Below are 23,809 nucleotides of genomic sequence, written 5' to 3'. Positions count from 1 at the left end.
GTCTCGTGAATTTTAGTGACGGTCCCGTTTTTATGACGTCGGGCCAGACTGAATGGCACCAGATGTCACAATTGACACAGACGACCAGTGGTGTTCTTTGATTAGCTAGTTGATGGTTGAAGGGGAAGGGGAGGGACACATCTCTCTTTATTTCTTTCTCAACCATCCATTAAATCATCTGGTTATACAGAGATAATACAATAGCCTAGAATAAAGCAATGGTGATTGGCTTAGTTTATTCTTCTTTCTTTTTACCTTTTGACTATGGCTTTAAATTTGTGAGATTCTTGGGTTGTATTTATAAGCTGAATAACCACTAGGTTTCGGTAAATAATAAAAGATATTTTAGCCTGCTTTATAAAGTAAAAATCAAAACAAAACAACACTTTCTGGCCTTTTATTTGAATAACATTGTAGGCCTTTAACATGTGGAAAGGACATTCATTAAATGTTTACAAAAAGTAAATTTATGTTTAATGATAAGAATGGATTTATACTAGTAATAGTAATATATTACATAATACCTATACAAAACTATGTTCCTGTTATTTTTACATTTTGGTTGCGTTTGACCGATAGACGGAGACATCCTCCTTTTTGACAAATTGCTATTATTATCACTGAATATAAAACACTCACCAAAACCACTACATCATCTCTACCACCACTACTATTACAACCACCACCACATCATCATCCCTACCATCACTACTATTACAAATAACACCACATCATCCCAACCACCAGTACTACTACAACTACCACCACATCATCATTCCTACCACAACTATTACAACCAACACCACACAATTATCTCTAAAAGACCACCACTACTACAACCACCACCACATCATCATCCCTACCACCACTACTACTACAACCACCATCACATCATCTTCTCTAAGACCACTACTACTACTACTACAATCACCACCACATCATCATCCCTACCACCACTCCTACTACAACCACCATCACACCATCATCCCTAGCACCACTACTACTAAAAATAACACCACATCATCCTTACCACCACTACTACTACAACTACCACCACATCATCAACCCTACTACCACTACTACAACCACCACCACCACACCATCATCCCTAGCACCACTACTACTACAAATAACACTACATCATCCCTACCACCACTACTACTACAACTACCACTACATCATCATTCCTACGACAGCTACTACAACCACCACCACATAATCATCCATACGACCAGTACTACTATAATCACTACCACATCATCCCTAACACCACTACTACTACTACAACCACCACCACATCATCATCCCTACTACAACCACCAAATGTAATTACACTTTCAACTTTTGAAATTCTCCGAGTCGTGTCAGAAATTGCTGCAAGACAAATTTTGGATCGCATCTAAGTGAATTTGAGTAAAGTTCAAATTTATAGGTTATGGTTGCATGGGTGGGTCATGATCTTCACAATGAAAAATTTTCTCCTTTTATGTGACAAGTCATTCTCACCCCTGATAGCTATTGATATTAGCTTGTCTATATTTTGTTTTCAGCACCTTATTTTATCAATTTGAAAACTGTTAACTCTCCTTTCTTTTGTGTGTTATTTGCTCTCAATTGAAATAATAAGTACTGAAACAATATTCCAAATTTGATATTTTTCAAATCCCTACAAAGCCCTTGACGTTGATTTGTATCTCGTCCGCGCAAATTTTCAGGCTTTTTTTAATTTGCCTGGTGGCATCCCTGATGTATTACTAAAATAAAAATTCAGAAAAATAATAATGGTGAATCATTGTTATGTTGTTATGTGATAGTCAGTTCACACTTGACTTTTGTCAGGCTTGATGCGTTTGAGTGCTTTACTTTTATGTTTGTTATTTTTATATAAAGTTACACATTGAAAAATTATTTAACCAATGCAATTTTGTTTTTCAGGATCAAGTCTTCCCAACAGCTTTCATATTGCCCAGCTGTTAACATTTAAAATTAATGGAACAACTTGACAGAAGTGGACAGAGATAAATATCCAATAATGGTGTGAACTCTTCAATGAACATCCTAGTAATGCCTCTGCAGCCAGCAACCAGCATTGGTATGGATCCTTCTGGCAACAACAACTCTGTCAGTTCAGGCAGTGTTGCCATGTCTGGTGGTGGTTCTATATCCGTCCCGTCTGTTGTAGATTCTTCATCGTCCCATCCTCACCATCATCATCAACAACAACAACAACAACACCAGCAACAGCAGACAGTTGCAGGGTCAATATCCACCCCACAGCCTCACCAAATTCAGATTCCCGGTGGGGCCATGTCCATAGGAAGTCTTGCTGTTGCTATGGGAATCTCGGGAACCAACTCCGCCGACCCAAACAGTTTGAATTTTACAAGTAATGCTCTGGCCACTCTTAGTGCGAGAATGGGTATGAGCTCGATGGCAGGGGGTGGTGGGTCAAATGCCGGCGGGCTTGTTGCACCTGGCAACAGTTTGGTATCCTTCCCCGGAAATACAGCATTGAACTTAGTACCTGGTATGAATCTCCCTGGGGGTGGTGCGGCTGGTGTCAGTCTTATAGATGGTAGCAGCTTGAACATGGTAGCAGCTGGTGGAATGGCTGCAGGAGCCATGCCAAACGCAGTTGGCGGTAATGTTAATTTAGTACCAGCAACAAATGATCAGCAACAACAACAACAACAGCAAGTGCAACAACAGCAGCAACAGCAACACGATTCCGGTGGCAGTACTGGTGGAAACATTCTTCCTAATAACATTCATCTCAGCAGCAGTAGTGGTAGTGTTGTTGGCGGAGGAGGCAGTAATCTTACGACAATGGTAAACAATTTGGGTGGAGGTGGTGTTAGTGTTGTAGGAGGAGGAGGAGGAGGAGGGACTGTTAACTCGGTGGCGGGTGGTGCTGGTCATCACATGTCGGGTATGTGCTGTGGCGGTTGTAAGAATCGGGTGACAGTCAAGGACCAGTTTTGTCAGACTGATCTATCTACCGTCTTGCAGGTACAACATTCCTCACATTATCTCCTCTCTCCTCCTCTTTCATTATCACATTCTACTGTCCTCACCTCACATTTGTCCTGTACGATCCGATAGTGATGTCGTTTCTTCTTCTCTTTACTAGCCTGTCCTGCTTCTTTGGTTTGTGATTGTATTTTTGACAGGGGATATTTTTTTTCTGTAAATCTTCTGCCTGTTTGTTCTTGGTTATTTATAATTTAGCTTATGATATCTTTAGGTTATGATTTTGATTTACATTTGTACTATTTTTGTTAGATTGCTTGTTTTTTTGTTTCAGCGGTCTCTCATATAACCTCAATTGTGTTGGAAGAGACCTAAAGCAACAAACAAACAAAACAAACAAATCACATTTGTCCTAGATAATTGCATAATTTGTTTGTTTATTTATTCATTCATAAAGTTAACGAGAAAACCTCAATTCATTTTTTGGTATCAAATGTTTATAAATTTTCAAGTTAAAAGATATCTTTTTTTCCTAGTTTAAATGCATTCTCATGTATTTCCTTCTCGCTATCAATGATTCTCAACTCACATTTGTGGAAATGTGATCAGTACATGTGGTTAGTAACATTTCAAATTATTGGAATTGGAATAAGATATAATAATAATAATAATAATAATAATAATAATAATAATAATAATGATAATAATAATAATAATAATAATAATAATAATAATAATAATAGATCTTTATTGTCCATAAGTATGGCAATTTGTCATTTAGTTACACTTGTTATAACGTTATATGATAACTATAACATTGAACAGATATTTCACTCCTACTTATTTTCTCTCTCTCTCTCTCACACACACTCTCTCTCTTCCTCTCTTTGTTTCACGCGTGCGATATACACAACATAAACATATTAATTTCGTTTTCAATTTGTTACAATTGTGGCAATTCGACACCAAATATTATCATTATCAATTGGTCAATTAATCTAACATTAAATAAGTTAATCAGTCAATCAGTCAACACATCAATCCTTGGTGTTGCTGTACCATATGAAATATTCAACATTTTTATTGCTGATGGAACGAATGTTGATTTATACTTGTTAGTTCTACATTTAATCTGACAAAACCTTCTCCCAGATGGTAAAAGTAAAAGACTAAATTCATGGTATAAAATATGCTGACAATGCCTTGGAACTTTGAAGAATTTTTTATTCTTATTGTAGACAGTCATTGCAATGATATCAGTTACCCGTTACCTAAACATTTCATGACTGTGTGGCATATTAAAGTGCCTTAACACTGATACTCAAATTATGAATTCTCATCACCCTGATCATTTCATACCTTAGCATCTCTTCATTCTCACATGTTTTAAGTCTTTTCAAAATATTAAAACACTCTTTGAAAGTGGTCACTGAATTTTGCTCTCCATTACATGAGCAGCTTGTTGTATATTTGTTGGAGGGCTTTACTTGAAATAAAAACAACATTGCCATTGTGTAAATTTCTTATCACTTGGAAATCAATCCGCGGGGTGTCAAGGCCTATTAAACCGGTGTTTATCCAGTTTTCAATATACTTGGCCACAGAATGTAACAATGCAAATCTGCGAAAATGATCACAAAATTTTATTTGAAATTTTTTTCCCCCTTTAAAATTAGATGTTTGCTTTGAGATAAAATAAGAAATTTCTTATTTGATTATGAAAAAAAAAAATATTAACAAAGACAATTTAATTTTTAATAAGTTTTTATGTTACTAGAATGTTCACCAGTATCAAGTATTTATATTCTTCATAATGTATTTTTTTTTACAACAAAAACAAAACAAAACAGGTGAAGACTGAGGAACGTCTAGCCAGAAGTGGTCTCATGCCTGGTGCTCGGCTCATATCCCAGCACGGCCAAGGGACATCGGTGAGTCATGCCAACCCAAATAGTCACCACGGCCCAAATGTGCCCTGCAGTTGTGATTTCTGTGGCAGGATGTTTGCAAAGAAGGAGTACTTGAGGCGACATATCCGCATTCATACAGGAGAGCGACCTTACAAGTGTGTCATTTGTGGTCACAGTTTCAGGAGAAGGTATGTTTTCGAGTGTTTGTGGATCAGTTAAGGGCATGCAATGCAGCTATGGGGGTGGCGGCAATTAGTCAATTTCAGATCTCCCCCTTTCCTCAAATTCAAATTTTCGAATCAGAAATTTATGGTGATAATATTGGCATTTTACTTGAACAAAAAAAAAAAGAAAAAAAGAACAACAAAAAACCCCCCAAAAACAACACATTTTCTAACTTATTTTTCTATATTGTTTTGTTTCATAGGGCAAAGGCTTTCATTTTCTTTTTTTTTTTCCCCAATGTGTTAAGTTGATTTATGCTATTGATAGATAAGATGTTTGTAGCTAGTAATTTTAAGATTTTAAGATTTAAATCTAAATCAAGTTTTGACAATTTTTTGGCGGTAGTGGAATTCCCCCCTCCCCCCCTCCCTTAAAGAAATTAAAGCAAATTAAATGGTCACCTATTCTTATCATAGTGTAAAATTAATTTCAGGCTGGTAACAGTGTTAGTCTCTGTTGAGAAAATTTGAAGTACTCGTAGCTTCTTACATGTCTTGAGTCTTGTCATGGATGTTAAACATTGCTATTGATTTATGATTTCCCTTGGAAGGATCCTTGAGCATCATCAGTGGATGTTTTGCTTATTTTAAAAAATTCTAGGCTGGGATTGGTGCTGTATCTTGATGGAACTTTTAGTCTAGTCTGACAAGACACATAAAAACTCCTTCTGGTACCACTTGTTTGAACTAGTTCCATTGTTTCAGTTTTTTTTTCTCAAGTTCCTAGAAGATCAACTGTACTGTAGATCTAATCTCTTTTGACTATCCATTTGTGTTTTTTTTCCTACTGAACTGGCACCAGAATGACCAATATGTCGCCAGCACTGTAAAATTCCTCTGTCCCTTTATCTTAAGTGTAAATCTAATCCTATTTGAATATCCTGTCATTTATATGGTAGAAAAAAAAAAGAAGCAAAACTGGCGCTATAAAACTCCCAAAAATAAAAAAAAACTGAAAGCAATAGAATAGTTTTAATCAACCTATCTTTCTCATCCTCCTTTCTCCTATTGATATGACCTAAAATGTTGACATTAAACTCTTTAACTCAAAGGCTACTATATTGTTATACGATGCATTTTCATAGTTTTTGCTCTATTCTTGTCTAGTTTTATACATTTATTTGTTTATTTTCTTATTTTCAAAATCCCTTGCAATGAAATTCAACCATATCCTTCTGCCAGCTTTATGAAAGAAAATAGAAAAGAAAAAATGTGTGTTTTCATGTTTCCATTTTCAGTCATCACCTGCGTTGCCATGAATTAACCCATACCGGAACAAAACCATATACCTGTGGTATCTGCGGAAAGGCCTTCAATTTGAGGTGTGTTGTTCTTGCCGGATTTGCATGCTAGACCTACCAAAAAAAAAAGTAGCTGGAAACAGTTGAGACAGGCTTCCTATTTTTTTTTTTTATTAAAATTTTTTAATTTTTAAAAAAAGAAAATTAGAAAGATTCGTAATTCAATTCAAGTATTTCCATTTTCCTCTGGATATTTTAAGGAAAGCATTGTTTTTGAAAATGTATCTGTTGTCTAACTATGTTTTGATGGGATTTGAAATTATGAAAATCTTCTTTCAACATTATATTTTTGCAAATCTGTTCATAGAGGCAGAAGCTTTCTTTCAAACAGGATCTTGGCCATTGCCAACTTTTTATAAAGATCTGTCCCCTCTTTTCATTTTTTTTTTCCTTTGAATATGTGTAGGTGTAGACTTCTAATTGTCATGAAGTTAATATACAATCACCGATGAACAGAGGAATCATCTTATCTTCTGTAGACAGACAAATCTTTATTTTTATTTATTTATTTTTTTAAAACCTTAAATATTTATAGATTAAGATGACTCACGGCATATAAAAAAAGTACAGTCCAAGCTAGTATTCGGGATGTCGCTTAATTTGGACAGCCACTTTCTTGGGACGATTCCTTGGGAAAATAATTTTTTCTATATAAAAAGTCATACCCTTACTTAATTTGTGTGGCCGACGTCTTAATGGAGACGAACTTTGACAATTACCGTCCCCATAAAAGAGCTTTTTCATTGTATTCAATTATTTGAAGCGATGGTTCATAAAATGCAGATTAATCTAGCGGGTCGGTCAACCAGGTGTGTGGTCGAACCGTTCATCTCAGAGGTGTGAACTATATAGAATTCACCTGTATCATCTGTTAGTGTCTATCGTGACAGCCATTCAGGTGCATGGTCGAAATGTTCGTTATTGTCATCACAGAGATGTGACAATCGAATTTACCTGTATCCCTGTATCAGTGTCTGTAGATCGGATTAGCAGTAAGTAGCTGCTGAAGTAACCCAAAATAGACCTCAAACAAGTCTCCATGATTACTGTGGCTTTAAAACATTTTAAAAAAGAGAAAAATTGAAGAAAAAAACGAAACAAAAAAAAAAAACCCCAGCAAAAAATAGAATAAAATAACAAACAAAAAAAAAGAAAAAAAAAGTTAGATGCAACTAATAGATCTTTTGTTAGAAGTTGTATTGCCAGTCACAAGTCTGGATAAATGTAGAATCGACTATTGTAAATCTGAAAAACTGTTCAATTTCATGGCTTGAAATTTGTTGGGAACCGAGCTGTCCCAATAAACTGGCTTGGACTGTATTAATCCCAGGCTTAAGAGGTTCTATTGAGTCTGTGCTGGTAAACATCCCAAAGTATCTTTCATTGATATTTGATACAGATGTCAAAAATTCGAATTTTATTTTCAAATGAGCAGAAATAAGAATTCGGGATCTTTGCCTTTTAGAAAATGGTTTTAATTCTCTTCCTTTGAATAATTTAAACTTAATCCGAATCTCAGATTTTTAACCATCAATTCAAGTTTTAGAATCCAAGTTAACCCAACCTAAAACCGTTTTGAGGCAGTGGGTAACACATATCGAGCAACACCTTTTCCTCCTCTTTGCTTGGACAAAATAGTTAAAATGAGGAATCTGCGAAATCAAGGTAGTTGAATAAAACTATCTATGTACATGCTCATTTTTAATACATTTTTTCCAATTTTGTAAAGTAGCAAAAATCTCTAGGATTGAGTGAGTTAAACAGTATTTGTCTGCTTCGTCCTCATCCTTTCGATCCTTTTCATGAATATTGAGATCTATTGAAATGAATTAGGCATATAATCCTGTAGGTACAAATCTTGAATTAGTTTTTTTTTTTCTTTCAGAACTATAACGTATATTATTTTTTCGGAATATTTTTATGTATAATTATCTGTCAAGAGAGTCTATTATTAAGATAAAGGGAAAATTGAAATGGCAAGAGTTTGAGAAAGTTTTATGAATTGTGGGTGGTGAAGATGAACAAAGCTGGTAGAAGGTTTGATGCCATGTTTGGAAATCTCCAGAAGTCAATAAATTGAGAACATTGGTGACTTAATATTCCAGAAAATCGTTTCGAAATGAAGTTAGTTTGCTTGGAAATGAAGTTAGCTTGCTTGGAAATGAAGTTAGTTTGCTTGGAAATAAAATTAGCTTGCTTGGAAATGAAGTTAGCTTGCTTGGAAATAAAGTTAGTTTGCTTGGAAATGAAGTTAGTTTGCTTGGAAAGTAAATGACTAGAGGTTACAGACTGGGCTGCCAACTCTAGACAAACATTTGAATCTGTTACCTTTTTTTTGGTCCTCAATTTTATTCTGGGGTAATTTAGTAGTGTTTAATAAAATATGACTAATTTTTGAGTTTTTAAATGTTTTAGTAAGGCATGATTTAAAAACTCCTTAACTTATTAATATTTAGTTATTATAATGCATTATTATTAATACAGGAATAGTGTGGTATGGTTTTAATTAACAGACAGTGCAACACCCGTTTGTCGAACACACATTTGATAAATTCACTGGCTCAACGAATAAAGACAGAATTCCCAAATTATGTCCCTCATTGTCTTAGTAATTTCAGTAATTTCTTCACTGCATCCATGAACGGTTTCACGGTTTCTAGGAACTAAACTGAGGCTTGGGCCAACACACTGGCCACACACAGAGAGAGAGAGAGAGAGAGAGAGAGAGAGAGAGAGAGAGAGAGAGAGAGAGAGAGAGAGAAGAGAGAGAGAAAGAGGGGGTTGGGCAACACACTGGCCAAAGAGAGAGAGAGAGAGATGGGGGTGGGGGTGGGGGTGGGGGGAAGAGAAAGTTGCGTGGTGCCATATCCTTTTGAACTTATGGCCTGAAACTGACCTAAAACAAATAAACAAGGTGTAAAACAAGATGATGTTCTTGAAAAAAAAAAGTTGATTACTGTGAGTTAGTTGTATTCAAGAGCTCAACCAATCGAATCAATTATTTCCTTGTGCACCAGTAACAACAACTCACTTTTCATTTTGTAAAACATAATATGATCACATTCTTGTAATCTGACATAAATCTTTTTGTAAGTCTCAGGCATAGCCCCATCTTAAGTGCTTGCCTGACCCGAAACAATCAGACGCACAATGTGTGAGTATTGTGATACCTCACAACGCCAAGCTTATTTTTCAATCGTCTGTGAGAAGCACCAGATAGCTATGGACTTGGGCTACTATAGTAGTTTTTCTAAGGGTATGAGTTTGTAGACAAATGCCTTTCCCCCCTCCATTCTTACCGATTCCCCCACATTCTACCATGTTATACCGCATGCTGCGTTGTATGGTGTATGGTGGTTTGTATTTTGTTTGTCCAATTGAGTAACTCAGGAATGAATGATATTCATTACTTTACCCCCCCCTTCCCCCAAAAAAAGGCATGAATCTACGTGACCAGGATTTGCAAACATTAAGCTCATAGGAGGAATGAAATTGACGTTACTCAGCTGTTTTTTTCTTCTTTTTGGCCAGCAATTTTTGTGGGAAGTTCTCACTTTTTATTCTTTTACTTCATTTTATTTAAAAAAAAAAAAAAAGTTGATAGAGGCATTAAACTTTTATAATCTTGATAATTTTTGTTTCCTTTACAGCCACCATTTACGTCGCCATGAGATGACTCATACTGGAGAGAAACCATATGCCTGTTCCGAGTGCGGCAAGGCCTTCACACGCAAACAGCACCTGGACAGGCACTATAAGACACACACAGGCGAGTACCACCGCACCTTCAAGTGCCCTTTCTGTGAGAAGATGTTCTATCGTGCCCATCACAGGGACAAGCACATGAAACGACACGGTGAGGGTGAGCAATCATCCCCCCTTACTACTTCTGCTACGTTCCACACATAGTTTTACGTTGTGTGATTGTAGAGTCGTCGAGCATTAAGGCCTAAATTGACTTTTGATCGTAACCTAGTTGGAATTAAACATAATTTTTAGTTATGTTTGATATTAAGATCTCTTTTATACAAAAATAAAATAATCGAGGATCTGAATAAAATGAAATGAAGGGTAAAAATCAATAGTGACGGAACTAGACTTGTCATTGTGAGCCTAGAAATAAACATTTTCATCCGATGAAATGTGAGGCTGTTTTCCTGTCATATGTCATAAAATGGCAACAATATATAATTTACAAAAATTTTCTTCAAGACCAACTTTCAATTTGAATGGAATATTTATTAAGGAGAATGGTTTTGACTGTTAAAATGCTAGTTTCATCAAGATTGTCATTCACTCTTTAACCTTTTTATCTCTGATTAAATATATTTATCTCATGGACCAATACAGGCATTATTGTAAAATTATACAATGCGATAACCCTCAGTTGTTTCTGGATCTTCCAATGTTTTTTTTTTTTTCAGAACATCGTGTACAAAAATTTCCTATGACGAATATTTACCAGCAAATCAAAGCTTCTTTTCGTAACAGAAAGACTTAATCAGCAGATCAAATATTTAAAATGTCAGATCTTGGATCCGAAGTTGGTGAATTTTTTTATTCACACCTCATGTAGTTTTTAAAAATTGAATGCACTTGACTATCTAAAATTTTCTTCTCTTACATTTCTTTCAATATCACACATGATGAAGTCTTTCAGGAATAAACTAACTGTAGTAGTTTTTAATGTTTTTTAAAATTGTTATTTTGTTGTTTGCTTTTTTTATATTATGCTCAATGAAAGAGCAAATAGTTCTTTGTTTAAATTTAAGTTTATTCAGATTTGTAACTTCACTAAATATTTTTTACTCTTATTTTCACAGTTTTGACAACACCAGACTTAACTGTGGCCACCTTCTCACCCGTCAACAACATGAATCTTTCCATAAGGCCAGATGGAACGCTACGAGCTGAAGGACTTAACTCTAGTCCCATCAGTGTGGGCAGCAAGGACGAGACCCACAGCTCAGAGGACTACCTTACTTCGGATGAAGATGTCAAAGGGGGCAGTGGTGGTGGCCATGGAAAACATCCCAAAGAAGGGAGTAAGAAGCGTAAGGGATCTTCTCCTATCAGACTTCGATTTCCATACGACTACAATTTGAAGGATGCTACTGGTAACTTGGAGGGGATTGGTGGCCTAGGTACTGCTCTTGTAGGAGGGATGAAGCTGCCCAATATGGAAATAAATCAGATGAAAAACATGGGATTTCCAATTCCTCACGGTGGTGTTATTCCTGGATCGTCGCCATCTGTTCATGGTGGTTTAATTGGTGGCAATGCTGCTTCTGCTACTACTATTCTCACAACTCCAACCAGAGGAAGACCAAAGGGAAGTAAGAACAAATCAGGTCGTGGTGGAATGGGTGGCGGTGGTGGCAGTTCTGGTAAGAAGAATAATAAAAAAGGTGCTGGTGCTGGGTTAGGGATGAACAGTCAGAATCCTTTAGGGGGAATGGAAATGAAGACGGAGAGATTGGACGGGGAGCGAGATATGTACGGCGGGATTATTGGGAAAAAGGAAGAGCCTGAGGGGGGTATGGGAGGGGCGGGGGGGAACAGTAATAGTAATAATAATAGTAGTGGTTTAATATACGGAGGAAAAGCCATCCCTAACATACCACAACAATTTGCCTCAGAGTCTGTTGTCGTTAGGCACCCACTGCAAGGTGTAGGCAGTCCGCATAATAGTTTAAATCAGCAACAGCATGGAAAGGATGGCTCCACGCCAGGGCCCGGTGGTGTCCCGACTCCCACACAAACACCCACACCAGACGGGCGTACTGGTGGACCCATTCAATGGCCGCCAAATGCACAGCAGGTTAGTGGGGGAATGAGCAACAGTGACTATTTATCTAGTTTAAATCGTGCCGGTGGTGGTGGAAGTAGTGGAGGAGGAGGAGGTGGTGGTGTGAACAACAGCAGCGGCAGCAGCAACAGTAACAATCCGACCAGCAATGGGTCTGCTTCGGATGTTCAGCAACAACAGCAACAACAGCAGCAGCAACAGCAACAAACTTGTCATTATAAACCTCCCAGCACACCAGATCAAAACCTGCATCATCCTTCGTCGTGGTCGTCCGCTGCCACTAGTGGTGCCACCTGGCCGAGAATAGCAGCTGGAGGAACGGACATGGCTAACGTGGGCGGGGGCGTACCGCCTGCCAATGCCTATGGACAAATGGACGCATCGCGATTCATGAACTTGTACAATGCATCTAAAGCTATGGAAATGAGGATGGCGGACCTGAGCAGGGGTCCGCATAGTGGCAGTGGTGGTCTGGACGGTGTTCAGTGGGCTCAGGCAAGCCGACGAGATCCTACCCAGGATAAGGGTGATTCCAGAATTTACAGTATGCATCAGTGACTCCGTTATTGTTAATTATTTTTTATAATTATACCTTTTTAAATGATATAACAGTTGATGTCCATGCGCTGCAGTCCATTCTAGGGGAATAAATATTTTGATGAATTCATTTATTCTCTTATAGAAAAAAGTCCTCTTTGAATCCCTTCTCCCACCTTTCCAATTTAATTTGACAAGACTTAATGATCTGGTTTTTAAGTTTTTTAAATTAATTTATTATTATTATAATTATTATTATTATTATTATTATATTATTATTATTATTATAATTATTATTATTATTATTATTATTATTATTAATATTTTTTTCTTTTTTTTTTGAGTCAATTCGGTTGTCTGAAACAAAGAGTAGTCACCATATATAATTTCCATTATCCCTTGGACAGGCTTCTGGTCACTCGCTTATTCATATCTCTATTATATGATAGTAATCACTCATAAAGTGTTTCAGCCAGTACTAGATTGGACATAGACTCTTGGCCTGCAATATATCTCTAGCGTTTTATTTCACATTGGAAGTATCTTGTCAGAAAATGGTAAAAATGCTCTTTTTTATTTATTTAGATTTTTAATTTTTAGGTATCAAGAAATTTCTATTCTCTGCACAATATTTCCACCCTTTTGAATGATGATAACTACATAGGGGATTTAAATGTAAATGTACACATTGTTAATCACGATTTAAAACATTTCCTAATATTGCCAAAGATAATCGTATGCTCTTTGAATCCACATCTCTTACTTTTTCTCCTGTGCTTTCAATTGTAGGTCAAGAATTTTTTTTATTTTCCCATTTTTTGCCATTTTACAGTCGTTGAAATGACCTTTATGTCTCACAAGCACTGTAAACCCAAGCAAGTTAGGATGGGGGAGGAGGTTGGGTGGATGGGGTTGGTTCAGTACTCATTGGATTCTAGCAAGCCGATTGTGTGACCAAATTTTATCTACACGTTTTTTACTTCTCTCGAGAGTGTGCTAAATTCCAAAGAGAACTGTATTAAGTTTTACTGCCTTTTGAAAATTTTGTTTTATTTGATAATTTATTTATTTATTTTTAGAATTTTGTTTTTTTTTATTGTTGTTGTAGGCTTTATTAGTCTTTGTCCTTTCTTTGGACTGCACACACTTTGAAACAACTCTTCATCATTTTTATGTAATGTTTTTTTTTTTATCATGTGAGTTTATTATTAACGGTTGTTCTTTATTTACATTTTTCCAGCGAGCAAAACCATATTTATTTCATATCAACAAATTTTATGTTAAAAGACTCATTATTGGTTCCTTTTGTCTTACTTTTTCATTGACGCTTTTAACTTCAGATCCTGGGTGGGGTTCCTGACTTCCCATAGTGGGCAGGAAGGTTACTTGCTGTGTCTTCTATACCCCTTTATCTGTTTTCCAATTGCTTTCTGTCTTTGTCTTGGAATGAGATTACTTGGTTTTGTCCTGACCCTGGCCGGAGTTCTTAGCTGGGAGGGAAACAGTTGAATGTATAGTTATAGTTTTGGGAGATGGTATTTTTTTTTCCTTGTACATCATCTCTCTATTATGTAGTGTAGTTATTTTTAATTTTTAATCTATTATTTGTAAACATTTGAGTGTATTCCTCTTAGTGGGGTCTTTGCTGGTGTATTGGTGAGGCTATTACATTTAGGTCATCTCAAACTAAGTACACTGATAGTGTGCTATTGGAATCTACATCTGTTCCCTATTTGAACAAATCCCCTTTGTCTTACTTTTTTCTTCAAGTCCTTTTAATTGTACATCTAGAATGTTTTTGCTATCCAATTTTCTTCCTTTTTACTGGCGCTGATATGACCTAAATGTGTCGCAAGCGCTGCAAAACCCTTAAAAACAAACAAATATAACTTCAGATCTACAACTTATGTCCTATCATCTCCCATTTTACTGGTGCTGAAATATCCTATAAGTTTAAGTATTGCAAGCACTATAAAACCCCTAAAAGTTAAAACATAGAAAATCAGCCTCAATTTTATGGAAAATATGATAAATATTTTCAATCAGCAGGCTTGTTGGCAAGCATGGGTGAAAGTTCGCCGGAAAAATCCGGCATGGCCGGATTTTTATTTTTGAAAAAGAGGTCTCGCCGTTTTTTTGTTGTCTGGCCGGAATTCGAAAATGAAAAAAACCGGCAACTGTATAATATTATTATAATTAACCGCACTTCTGTTTTTTCCTCTTATTGGTAGTTGCAGGATTTTTTTTTCTGAGCACCTGCCTTTGCAGGATTAATATCATTGAGTAACTTTCACCCATGTTGGCAAGTCAGACCTGCCAACTCGTACTGAAAGTTTGTAGAACGACGACATTTTGGCTCCAATTTCATAACTTCATCATGAGCATCTCTTAAGTCGTTAACACTTATTATTGAAAATGAAAGTTGGACGTCAGACTACATAATTGTGAGGGTAAATTGTTGATTTTGAACGTTAACTCTAGAGTTAACTTTCAAAATTAACAATTTACCATCACAATGATTAAGTAACACTTCAAAATCCTTCCAATTATGCAGTCTGATGTCCAACTTTCATTTACAATAAGTTTTAATGACTTAAGAAATGCTCATGAAGTTATGAAATTGGAGCCAAAATTTCGTCGTTCTACAAATTTTACGAATTTTTGTATTGTCAAGTTGGCAGGTCTGGGAAGTCTGGTGATGTGTCTGCTTTTCCCCTAGACTAGAAAATGTGTTCTCTTTGTGTGACTTTGCGTTCGTGTCTTATAATGACACCATTTGGTTTTTGACTGGAACTTGGGAGTCTTTTGAATGAATGGGTAGGAACAATCAGATAAAAGTATCTTATTGTGAAATATATTTATTTTATCTTATAATATATGTTTTAGTGAATGACATAATCAGTCGGATGGTGAAAAGGTTTTAACTGAGATATTACCAAGTTTAGTTAGAAGGTCAATTTTTATCAAAAATGAGTTCTTGTCATAAATGATTAAATCAACCCTTTTTGTACATCCTCGGGAAATATCAAAGCTTGATTTCACTTCTAGATATTTTTTACAGCTAGTCAAGTTGAAAAAGTATGAAATTTGAGAAAAGTTGCTGGTGGATATCATAGCTTTCCCATACGTCTGACCATAACTTCATGGAAAATCACTCGATTTACTTCAAATAAGGATTAAAATGCTCTGGGGAGCATGCTCATTCAGAAAATGCAAATCCAAAATGTTCACCTTCCGACTGATTATGTCATGCCCTGACACATATCCGTTCTCGTTATATTATCATTAGCAGACCTGCCTGCAATATAAATAAATAGAATCTGTAGAACTACGAAATTTCGACTCCAATATCAGGAATTCATGAACATCTCAAAGACATGAAAACAGTGAAAATGTAATATTGGTACCAGTACCAGTCTGCAGGATTTTAAAGATTTTGAAGTTATTTAATCCTCGTGAGGTAAATTGTTGACTCATATACAGTTAACTATAGATAGTATGCGCTTGGCTAAGAAGCTCACAGCATTGCTATTTGGAAGTTTAACGAGCCAACACACAAAACTATGTAACCATGAACGTTTATAGTCTGTATAATACAGTTAAGTGAGAATTATGGATGGCAAAAAAGCAATAGCAAAACCAGAGTGACGTCAACTTCATTCTATCTGTAAAGACTACTATTTTCATCTCTTAAAAACTACGAATTTTAAAATTTTCAAGTAGGCAGGTCTGCATAAGGTCATTATGTTATTTTTTGTAACCATCAGAGTTTTTCATGTCATAGCAGGACCCTACGCCAATTTCAATTTCTGTATTAGATTTTAGGTGAATTCAGGAAAGAAACATGTTTGTATTGATCTTGGAATTTGGAATCTACTTTTGTTCCCTCCATGAACTAGTCATAATGTATCACACTTTCTTGCTTTAATGGTGGGCATAATGTCACTTGATAGGTCTTCTTCTGTAAATGAATTTCCATTTTTTTAAAAATTGTTTATTTTGATGAATAAAGTATATATTATTATTATTATTATTATTATTATTATTATTATTATTATTATTATTATTATTATTATTATTATTATTCTATCCCTCTTTATTTGTTATCCGGATTGCTATCTATCTGCCTTTGACTTGGAATGAGATTACTTCGTTTGTTCTAGTCCTGGCTGAAGTTCTTGGCTGAGGGGGAAACAGTGTCAAATGTGAAGTATTAGTTTTGGGAAATTAAATCAAAAGTGTCATGAGAGACGTTAATCTTCTAACACTTACTCTCATAGTGGGGACATAACATAAAGGGAGATATATAAAACTGAGTCTTCTAACACTTACTCTCATAGTGGGGACATGACATAAAGGGAGATGTATAAAACTCGAGTCTTCTAACACTTACTCTCATAGTGGGGACATGACATAAAGGGAGATATATAAAACTGCAGTGAGTTGAAGCTGTGAAAAACGTAAGAAAATGGGTCAGGAAGGGAGCAAAAGGAATAGTGTTAAAACACTGATGAGAATAATGTGGCATTGTGTTTACTTTATTATTATTATTATTATTATTATTATTTTTATGACTTTTATTATTATTATTATTATTATTTATATTATTGATGATATTAACAATATAATTCTGTTATTGAGAGTGAGAGTTATTCTTTATGTATTTTTATAATATTGATTATAAGGTCTTCCTATGGCGAGGTCAGGAATTTTAAAAATTGTACATTATAGATATATATATATATATATATATATATTGGTGTTAGTGAGAGTGTTGTCGTTGGACTGCCATGACAGTTGAATAGACAATCAATAAATGTAATGATGCTATGAACTTTTATCATTTTTCATTATTCAAATTTGCCCAATTCAGATGTTTTTGTAATCCTTTGAGTGTATCATGGCGGGAAATGCAGAGATGCCAACTGTATAAGTATGAATTTTTAAATAAATAAATGGTGCCAATATGAAAAATACGAAAATCTTGAAAAATGACGTATTTTTGGGAAGCTGGCTTTTTCCTTGGATATCAGCTCACTCAGTCCTAGAGATTTTTGTTACTTTTCACAATTGGAAAAAAATTGTATTTTATTCAACTATCATTAACATGCAAAAACTAAAAACATTAGCTTTGATACTACGCTTAAAATTTGTCTCATATAAATGTAATAAATAGGCATGGGGTAAAAGTAACCCCCCCCCCCACCCCCCCGGTAAACCACGGATCTAGTCGGTGTTCGGGTTGAGTGAGTTAATATGCTGTTAAAGGGTATTTATATAGAGTCACAACACTAACATAAATCATTCAACTGTACTAATGAAATGAGGATTGTGCAGGATTACACAATTTTTTTTTTTTTTTTTTAATTTACACATTTTCCTCCCGTTTGACATTTTTTTTTCTTCTGATTCTTGCGGTTCATATCTATGGAAATGTCTTGGCTGAAATTTTAGGTGGTGTTGAGCAAGAAGCATTGATAGATTGCAAGTGGGATTTATTACTTGTCCCTGTTTGAGCTAATCCCCCATTTTTTTTCTCACCCGTTCTTCTGTGACCTTTGACTTTGATCTGTAGGAATAATCTAGAAGTAGAATTGTCTAAGTTCTGTAAAATCGGTCAAAAACAAAACGACATAGGACAGGAGAATGTTAGAAGTCTTCATTAGTCCACAGGTTGATATCTCTTCTATCCTTCTTAATTATTTGTCCTTACCCGGTGGCTTTGTGTTCTTGTATTTAGAATGGTAGTATTCTGAGAGGGAAACAGTCCGATGGATTTAAAATATAAAAATAGATGCTTTATTACCCCTTATATAAATCATAAAGTAAGAAAATAAAAGATAGAATTTCCTTTATTCATCCCTAAGGGGGGATTTGTCTTTAGGGTCTATTCCAAGCTGCAAAGTGAACCAAGGCGAGCGGGTGGTTGGATGGGAGCATCACCCTTGAATCATATACCTATGGTGTTCGCATGGGTGTACGATCCGATAGTGATGTCGTTTCTTCTTCTCTTTACTAGCCTATCCTGCTTCTTTGGTTTGTGATTGTATTTTCGACAGGGATATTTTTTTTTCTGTAAATCTTCTGCCTGTTTGTTCTTGGTTATTTATATTTAGCTTATGATATCTTTAGGTTATGATTTTGATTTACATTTGTACTATTTTTGTTAGATTGCTTGTTTTTTTGTTTCAGCGGTCTCTCATATAACCTCAATTGTGTTGAAGAGACCTAAAGCAACAAACAACAACAACCAAGGCGAGCTGACTTGCTCAAGGGCACACGGTGAGGCGGTTAGTGGACTGGGTACCTTTTGATAGGAAGCAAAGATCATACTGCTCTGGGGGAGAGCATCGAGTTGAACGTTGTGTTGTGATGAGGCTTCTGGGCGGGTTTGGGACAGTGCACGAATGCGGTGAATTATTTGCTGATTGGGTTGGTAGCAGTTTGCCTGTGACTTACTGTATCAAAATGGTATTTTGTCAGGGTGAACCTAATGCTAAAAATTCTGGGTGGGGTTCCTGACCTCCCATAATGGGCAGGGAGGTCACTTACTGTATCTTCTATACCCCTATATCCGATTTCCAACTTGCATTTAGTCTTTGTCTTGGAGGAATGAGATTACGTGATAGAGTCCTTGGCTGTGAGGGAAACAGTTAAATGTATAAAAGTTTTGGAAGATAATATTTTTTTCCTTGTAAATCATCTCTCTGTTATGTATTGTTATATTTGTTGCTTTGAATGTATACAGTAAGCATTTGAGTATGCTTGTGGCTGGATGAGACTTAGGTGACTCAAACAAATACAATGGTGCTATTGGAATCTACATCTATTCCTTATCAGTACCATTCCCCATTGTCTTACTTTTCTTATGTCTTTTTAATCATAAATCTAGAATTCTGTGGCCTATCCCATTTCCTTCCTTTTTACTGGTGCTGAAATGACCTTGACATCTAAAGGTGCCGCAAGCGCCTTGAACCTCTTTTTTTTTTTAAAGTGCTAAAAATTGAATTTTAAGTTTAACTCATTCACCTTTTGCTAAATGTATTGAGGAAAGTGACTTCTGCTTGTTAAAGATTTTTTTAAAGAATGTCCTTTTCTTATTTTCTTTTCTTCATCTATATTCCGACATAATATTGGAATTGACACAGCGAAACATTTGTTGAGATGCTGTTAGCAGGGACCTTGGTGTCTGCCTTTAAAGAATACTCTCCATGATATTGGATGGACACAGTGAAACATTTGTTGAGATGCTGTTAGCAGGTACCTTGGTGTCTGCCTTTAAAGAATACTCTCCATGATATTGGATGGACACAGTGAAACATTTGTTGAGATGCTGTTAGCAGGTACCTTGGTGTCTGCCTTTAAAGAATACTCTCCATGATATTGGATGGACACAGTGAAACATTTGTTGAGATGCTGTTAGCAGGTCTATCTGCTATCTTCTTGAGACCCGCATCCAAGGACCATAAACATCTGATGGCTCAATGGAGGTAGATGTCTATCATTTTCAAGGAAAACAAATTGCGGATTGAGAGAGGGGGTGGGATTGGATCGTGCACTAGAAGTGATAGACTTCATATGACAAACTCATTTCTGTCTGGTGATAAACAGTCCTACTCTACTATAAACGTGAATGCATCTAATTGGCGGCTATGTGGTCTTGTGGTAGGACACTTGCCTTCGGATTTGAAGGTCCTGGGTTTGATTCTCACTCTGAGCGGTGCATAGTTGAGTCCTTGGAATAGGCTCTTTACTCATATTCTCTCACTGTACTGGGATGTAAAATGAGTACCTGGCCGTTAACAGCCTTGTCTTTGTCGGAAAAATTGTAATATCGCCTATCAGGCATCATGTTTTATTCTAGATGTTAAGTGTTGCTGTTGTCTAGGGACCCCTTGTAAAGCGCTGAAAACATTTAGTGGAGATTACGCTATATAAAATCTCAAATTTCATATCTATATTTAGCATAAGCTCCAGTGCAACATGGCCTATGACAGAGTTTTACATCAGACCATTATCTGCACAACTCCATCCATGAGAATCCTATCTAAAGTTATTCTTGAGTTAAAAAACAGGTGTGAAACTTAAGCTGATAATTACAATATTACACAGATGACAGATGACATGCTCTTTGCCTATACACACAATCCCAGCACCTGGGTGGGGATCCTGACCTCCCATAGCGGGCAGGGAGGTACATACTGTGTCTTCTATCCCTTATATCTGTTTTCCAACGTACTTTCTGTTATTGTCTTGGAATAAGATTGCTTGGTCATTTTCCTGGCCCTGGTCGGAGTCCTGGCTGGGAGGGAAACAGTCAAATGCATAGTTATTGTTTTGGGAGATGATATTTTTTTTCCTTGTAAATCATCTCTCTGTTATGTATTATTATATTTGTTATTTTTAATGTATAATGTAAGCATTTGAGTGTATTCCTCTTTGTCGGATTTTGTTCTTGTGTCCGGATGAGACTTATAGGTGATCTCAAACTAAGTACATTGGCGGTATGCTCTTGGAATCTACATCTGATCCCTTTTTGTTCCTATTTCCCCTATGTCTTACTTTCTCTTGGGTGCTGTAATTGTAATTCTAGAACTTTTTACTATCCCATTTTCTTCCTTTTTACTGGCGCTGATATGACCTTAATGTGTTGCAAGCGCCGTAAAACCCCTAAAAACATAAACATAAACAATCCCAGCACCACAATAATGACATTCCTCTTTCACTTTCTCAACAGTTTTCATTCATTCAAAATTTATTATTATTATTATTATTATTATTATTATTATTATTATTATTATTATTATTATTATTATTATTATAAGCAGTGAATTGTTGACATCAGAGATAGAATAACAGTTATTATAAAGGAAGGGTTCTGATAGATCAGTTGATAGAGTCAAATGCATAGTTATTGTTTTGAGAGATGATATTTTTTTCCTTGTAAATCATCTCTCTGTTATGTATTATTATATTAATTTGTTATTTTTAGTGTATAATGTAACCATTTGAGTGTATTCCTCACTGTTGGATCTTGTGCGTGTGCCCGGATGAGACTTATAGGTGATCTCAAACTAAGTACATTGGTGGTATGCTCTTGGAATCTACATCTGATCTCTATTTGTTCCCAGTTCCCCTTTGTCTTACCTTTTCTTGGGTGCTTTAATTGTAATTCTAGAACTTTTTACTATCCATTTTCTTCCTTTTTACTGGCGCTGATATAACCTAAATGTGTCGCAAGCGCCGTAAAACCCTTAAAAACAAACAAACAAACACATGCGAAAGACTTGAGATCGATCCCGAATGAAGTCAAGATTTTTTTCTGACCTCACCTTCCACCCAGCAGTGATTTTGGTAGCTGTGTTTGTTTTAGATCTAGGGGAAAATGGATCCATTCATTGTGTCAATTCTCATTCTGAACACAGACAAACGCACATTACTCCTTCCTTACTTTTTCTCCTCTCACCTTTAACTCTTTCAGCGCTGAAGCTATATTAGCATTTCCGTCACAAAATGGCTGACACCTGATGAGAATGACAAGCTAAGACAAAGCGACATTCGAATTCCGCGCAAAATCTCAAATTAGAATACCCCCCCCCCCTTAGGGCCAATTGAATGTTCTGATGAAAGATATGATACCAATGGTTCAATTGATAGTACTTTTGGAGAAAGTAGGATTAGATTACATTTTTTGTTTTTGCCTTTCAAGACCGGCCGCACTGCGCCATTGGCCAGTAGAACAGTTTCTGCATTACTTTTTCTTTGGCACTTATATGGCCTAATTTGTGTTGCAAGGGGATGTTAAAACAATGGAGAAAAAAAACAACAAAAAAACCCTACAAGTGCTGCAAGAATGGTTGAAGTTTTAACAACCCCCCCCCAACTAGTCGTTTTAAGGTTGCGAGTGTGCAAGTGTTTTCAAAGATCTGGTCAGCTTGTAAAATTGGTTGTGAGATGTACTTTTTGTTTTTTTCTATTCTTTTGTTGTATATGCATGGTGAAGGGAGCATCATTTTTTTTTCACACAGGGTCTCTGCAAATTTGATATTTTTGCAACTGTATGTATTTACCTTAATTAATCGCATGGTCTGTTGCTAATGATACACCGGAAATAGACTCGGCTGTACATTGAAACTTAATTTGTATTTTTGATTACATTTTTCATTTCCATTTGTTGTGATATTTATTATGATACACCATTTAACCCCCACTCCCCAAAGAGGGCAGGGGTGTACTTACTGTGTCTTCTATCCCACTATATCTGTTTTCCAACGTGCTTTTTGTCCTTGTCTTGGAATGAGATTACTTGGTTTTGTCCAGGCCCTGGCCGGATACCCTGGCTGAGGGAAACAGTCAAATGTATAGTTAGTTTTGGGAGATGATATTTTTTTCCTTGTAAATCATCTCTCTGTTATGCATTGTATTATGTTTTGTTTACATATTATATACGATTTGTAAACATTTGAGTGTATTCCTCTTAGTGGGGACCTGTGCTTGTGACTGGATGAGACTTTTAGGTGATCCCAAACTAAGTACTTTGATAGTATGCTCTTGGAATCTACATCTGTTTTCTATTTGAACCAATTCTCCTTTGTTTTCCCTTTTCTTGGGTGCTTTACTTGTAATTCTAGCACTTTTTACTTTTCCATATTCTCCCTTTTTACTGGCACTGATATGACCTTAATGTGTTGCAAGCGCCGTAAAACCCTTAAAAACAAAAAAACAACAATGTTGTTGCAAGCTCTGTAGAACCCTTAAAAACAACAAAACAATACCGTTTAACCAATAAACCGCTGTATTGTGGAAAGACATATTTAAAAATTTGTCTAGAATACTCTTCCTTCAAATATCGATCGATTTAAATGACTCTCATCATGGTAAAATCTCTCAAACCAAACCTGGGACTAAGGTCACGAGGTCCCAGGTTTAAGAGTGTTTGTGAAGATGAGGGTCATTTAAATCAATCAATATTTGAAGGACGAATTTATTTCTGGCCAAATTATTTAATATGTGTTTTTTCCAGAGAATGGCAGTCAACTTGTGAAAAAACAAAACAAA

The 23,809-nt window shown here is 36.0% G+C and overlaps 1 protein-coding gene across 7 annotated transcripts in view; it reads left to right on the top strand.

Moving 5' to 3' along the window:
- The window catches only part of LOC144957005 (uncharacterized), a 31,085-nt gene extending 7,622 nt beyond the window's left edge, over positions 1-23,463 (top strand). For 2 of the 7 annotated variants that reach the window (XR_013642061.1, XR_013642062.1), the window contains exons 2-7: positions 1,936-3,009; positions 4,821-5,068; positions 6,343-6,426; positions 10,056-10,174; positions 11,229-18,665; positions 19,007-23,463. Coding sequence is in view for 1 of the 7 variants with exons in the window: in XM_078887915.1 (XP_078744041.1) it covers positions 2,050-3,009; positions 4,821-5,068; positions 6,343-6,426; positions 10,056-10,267; positions 11,229-12,772 (3,048 nt within the window). In the remaining 6 variants the exon portion in view is untranslated. Of the gene's footprint in view, positions 1-1,935; positions 3,010-4,820; positions 5,069-6,342; positions 6,427-10,055; positions 10,268-11,228 lie in introns of all 7 variants that reach the window. The other 5 variants (XR_013642058.1, XR_013642060.1, XR_013642063.1 and 2 more) reach the window with 4 other exon arrangements.
- The last annotated feature ends 346 nt before the right edge of the window (positions 23,464-23,809 follow it).

Source organism: Berghia stephanieae, chromosome 11, assembly GCF_034508935.2.
Source record: "Berghia stephanieae isolate SIO BIC M18660-M18661 chromosome 11, UCSD_Bste_1.3, whole genome shotgun sequence".
In the NCBI taxonomy this organism is placed as follows: domain Eukaryota; kingdom Metazoa; phylum Mollusca; class Gastropoda; order Nudibranchia; family Aeolidiidae; genus Berghia; species Berghia stephanieae.
The sequence above is the reverse complement of the archived record's forward strand: the minus strand, read 5'-3'. Positions and strand labels throughout refer to the sequence as shown.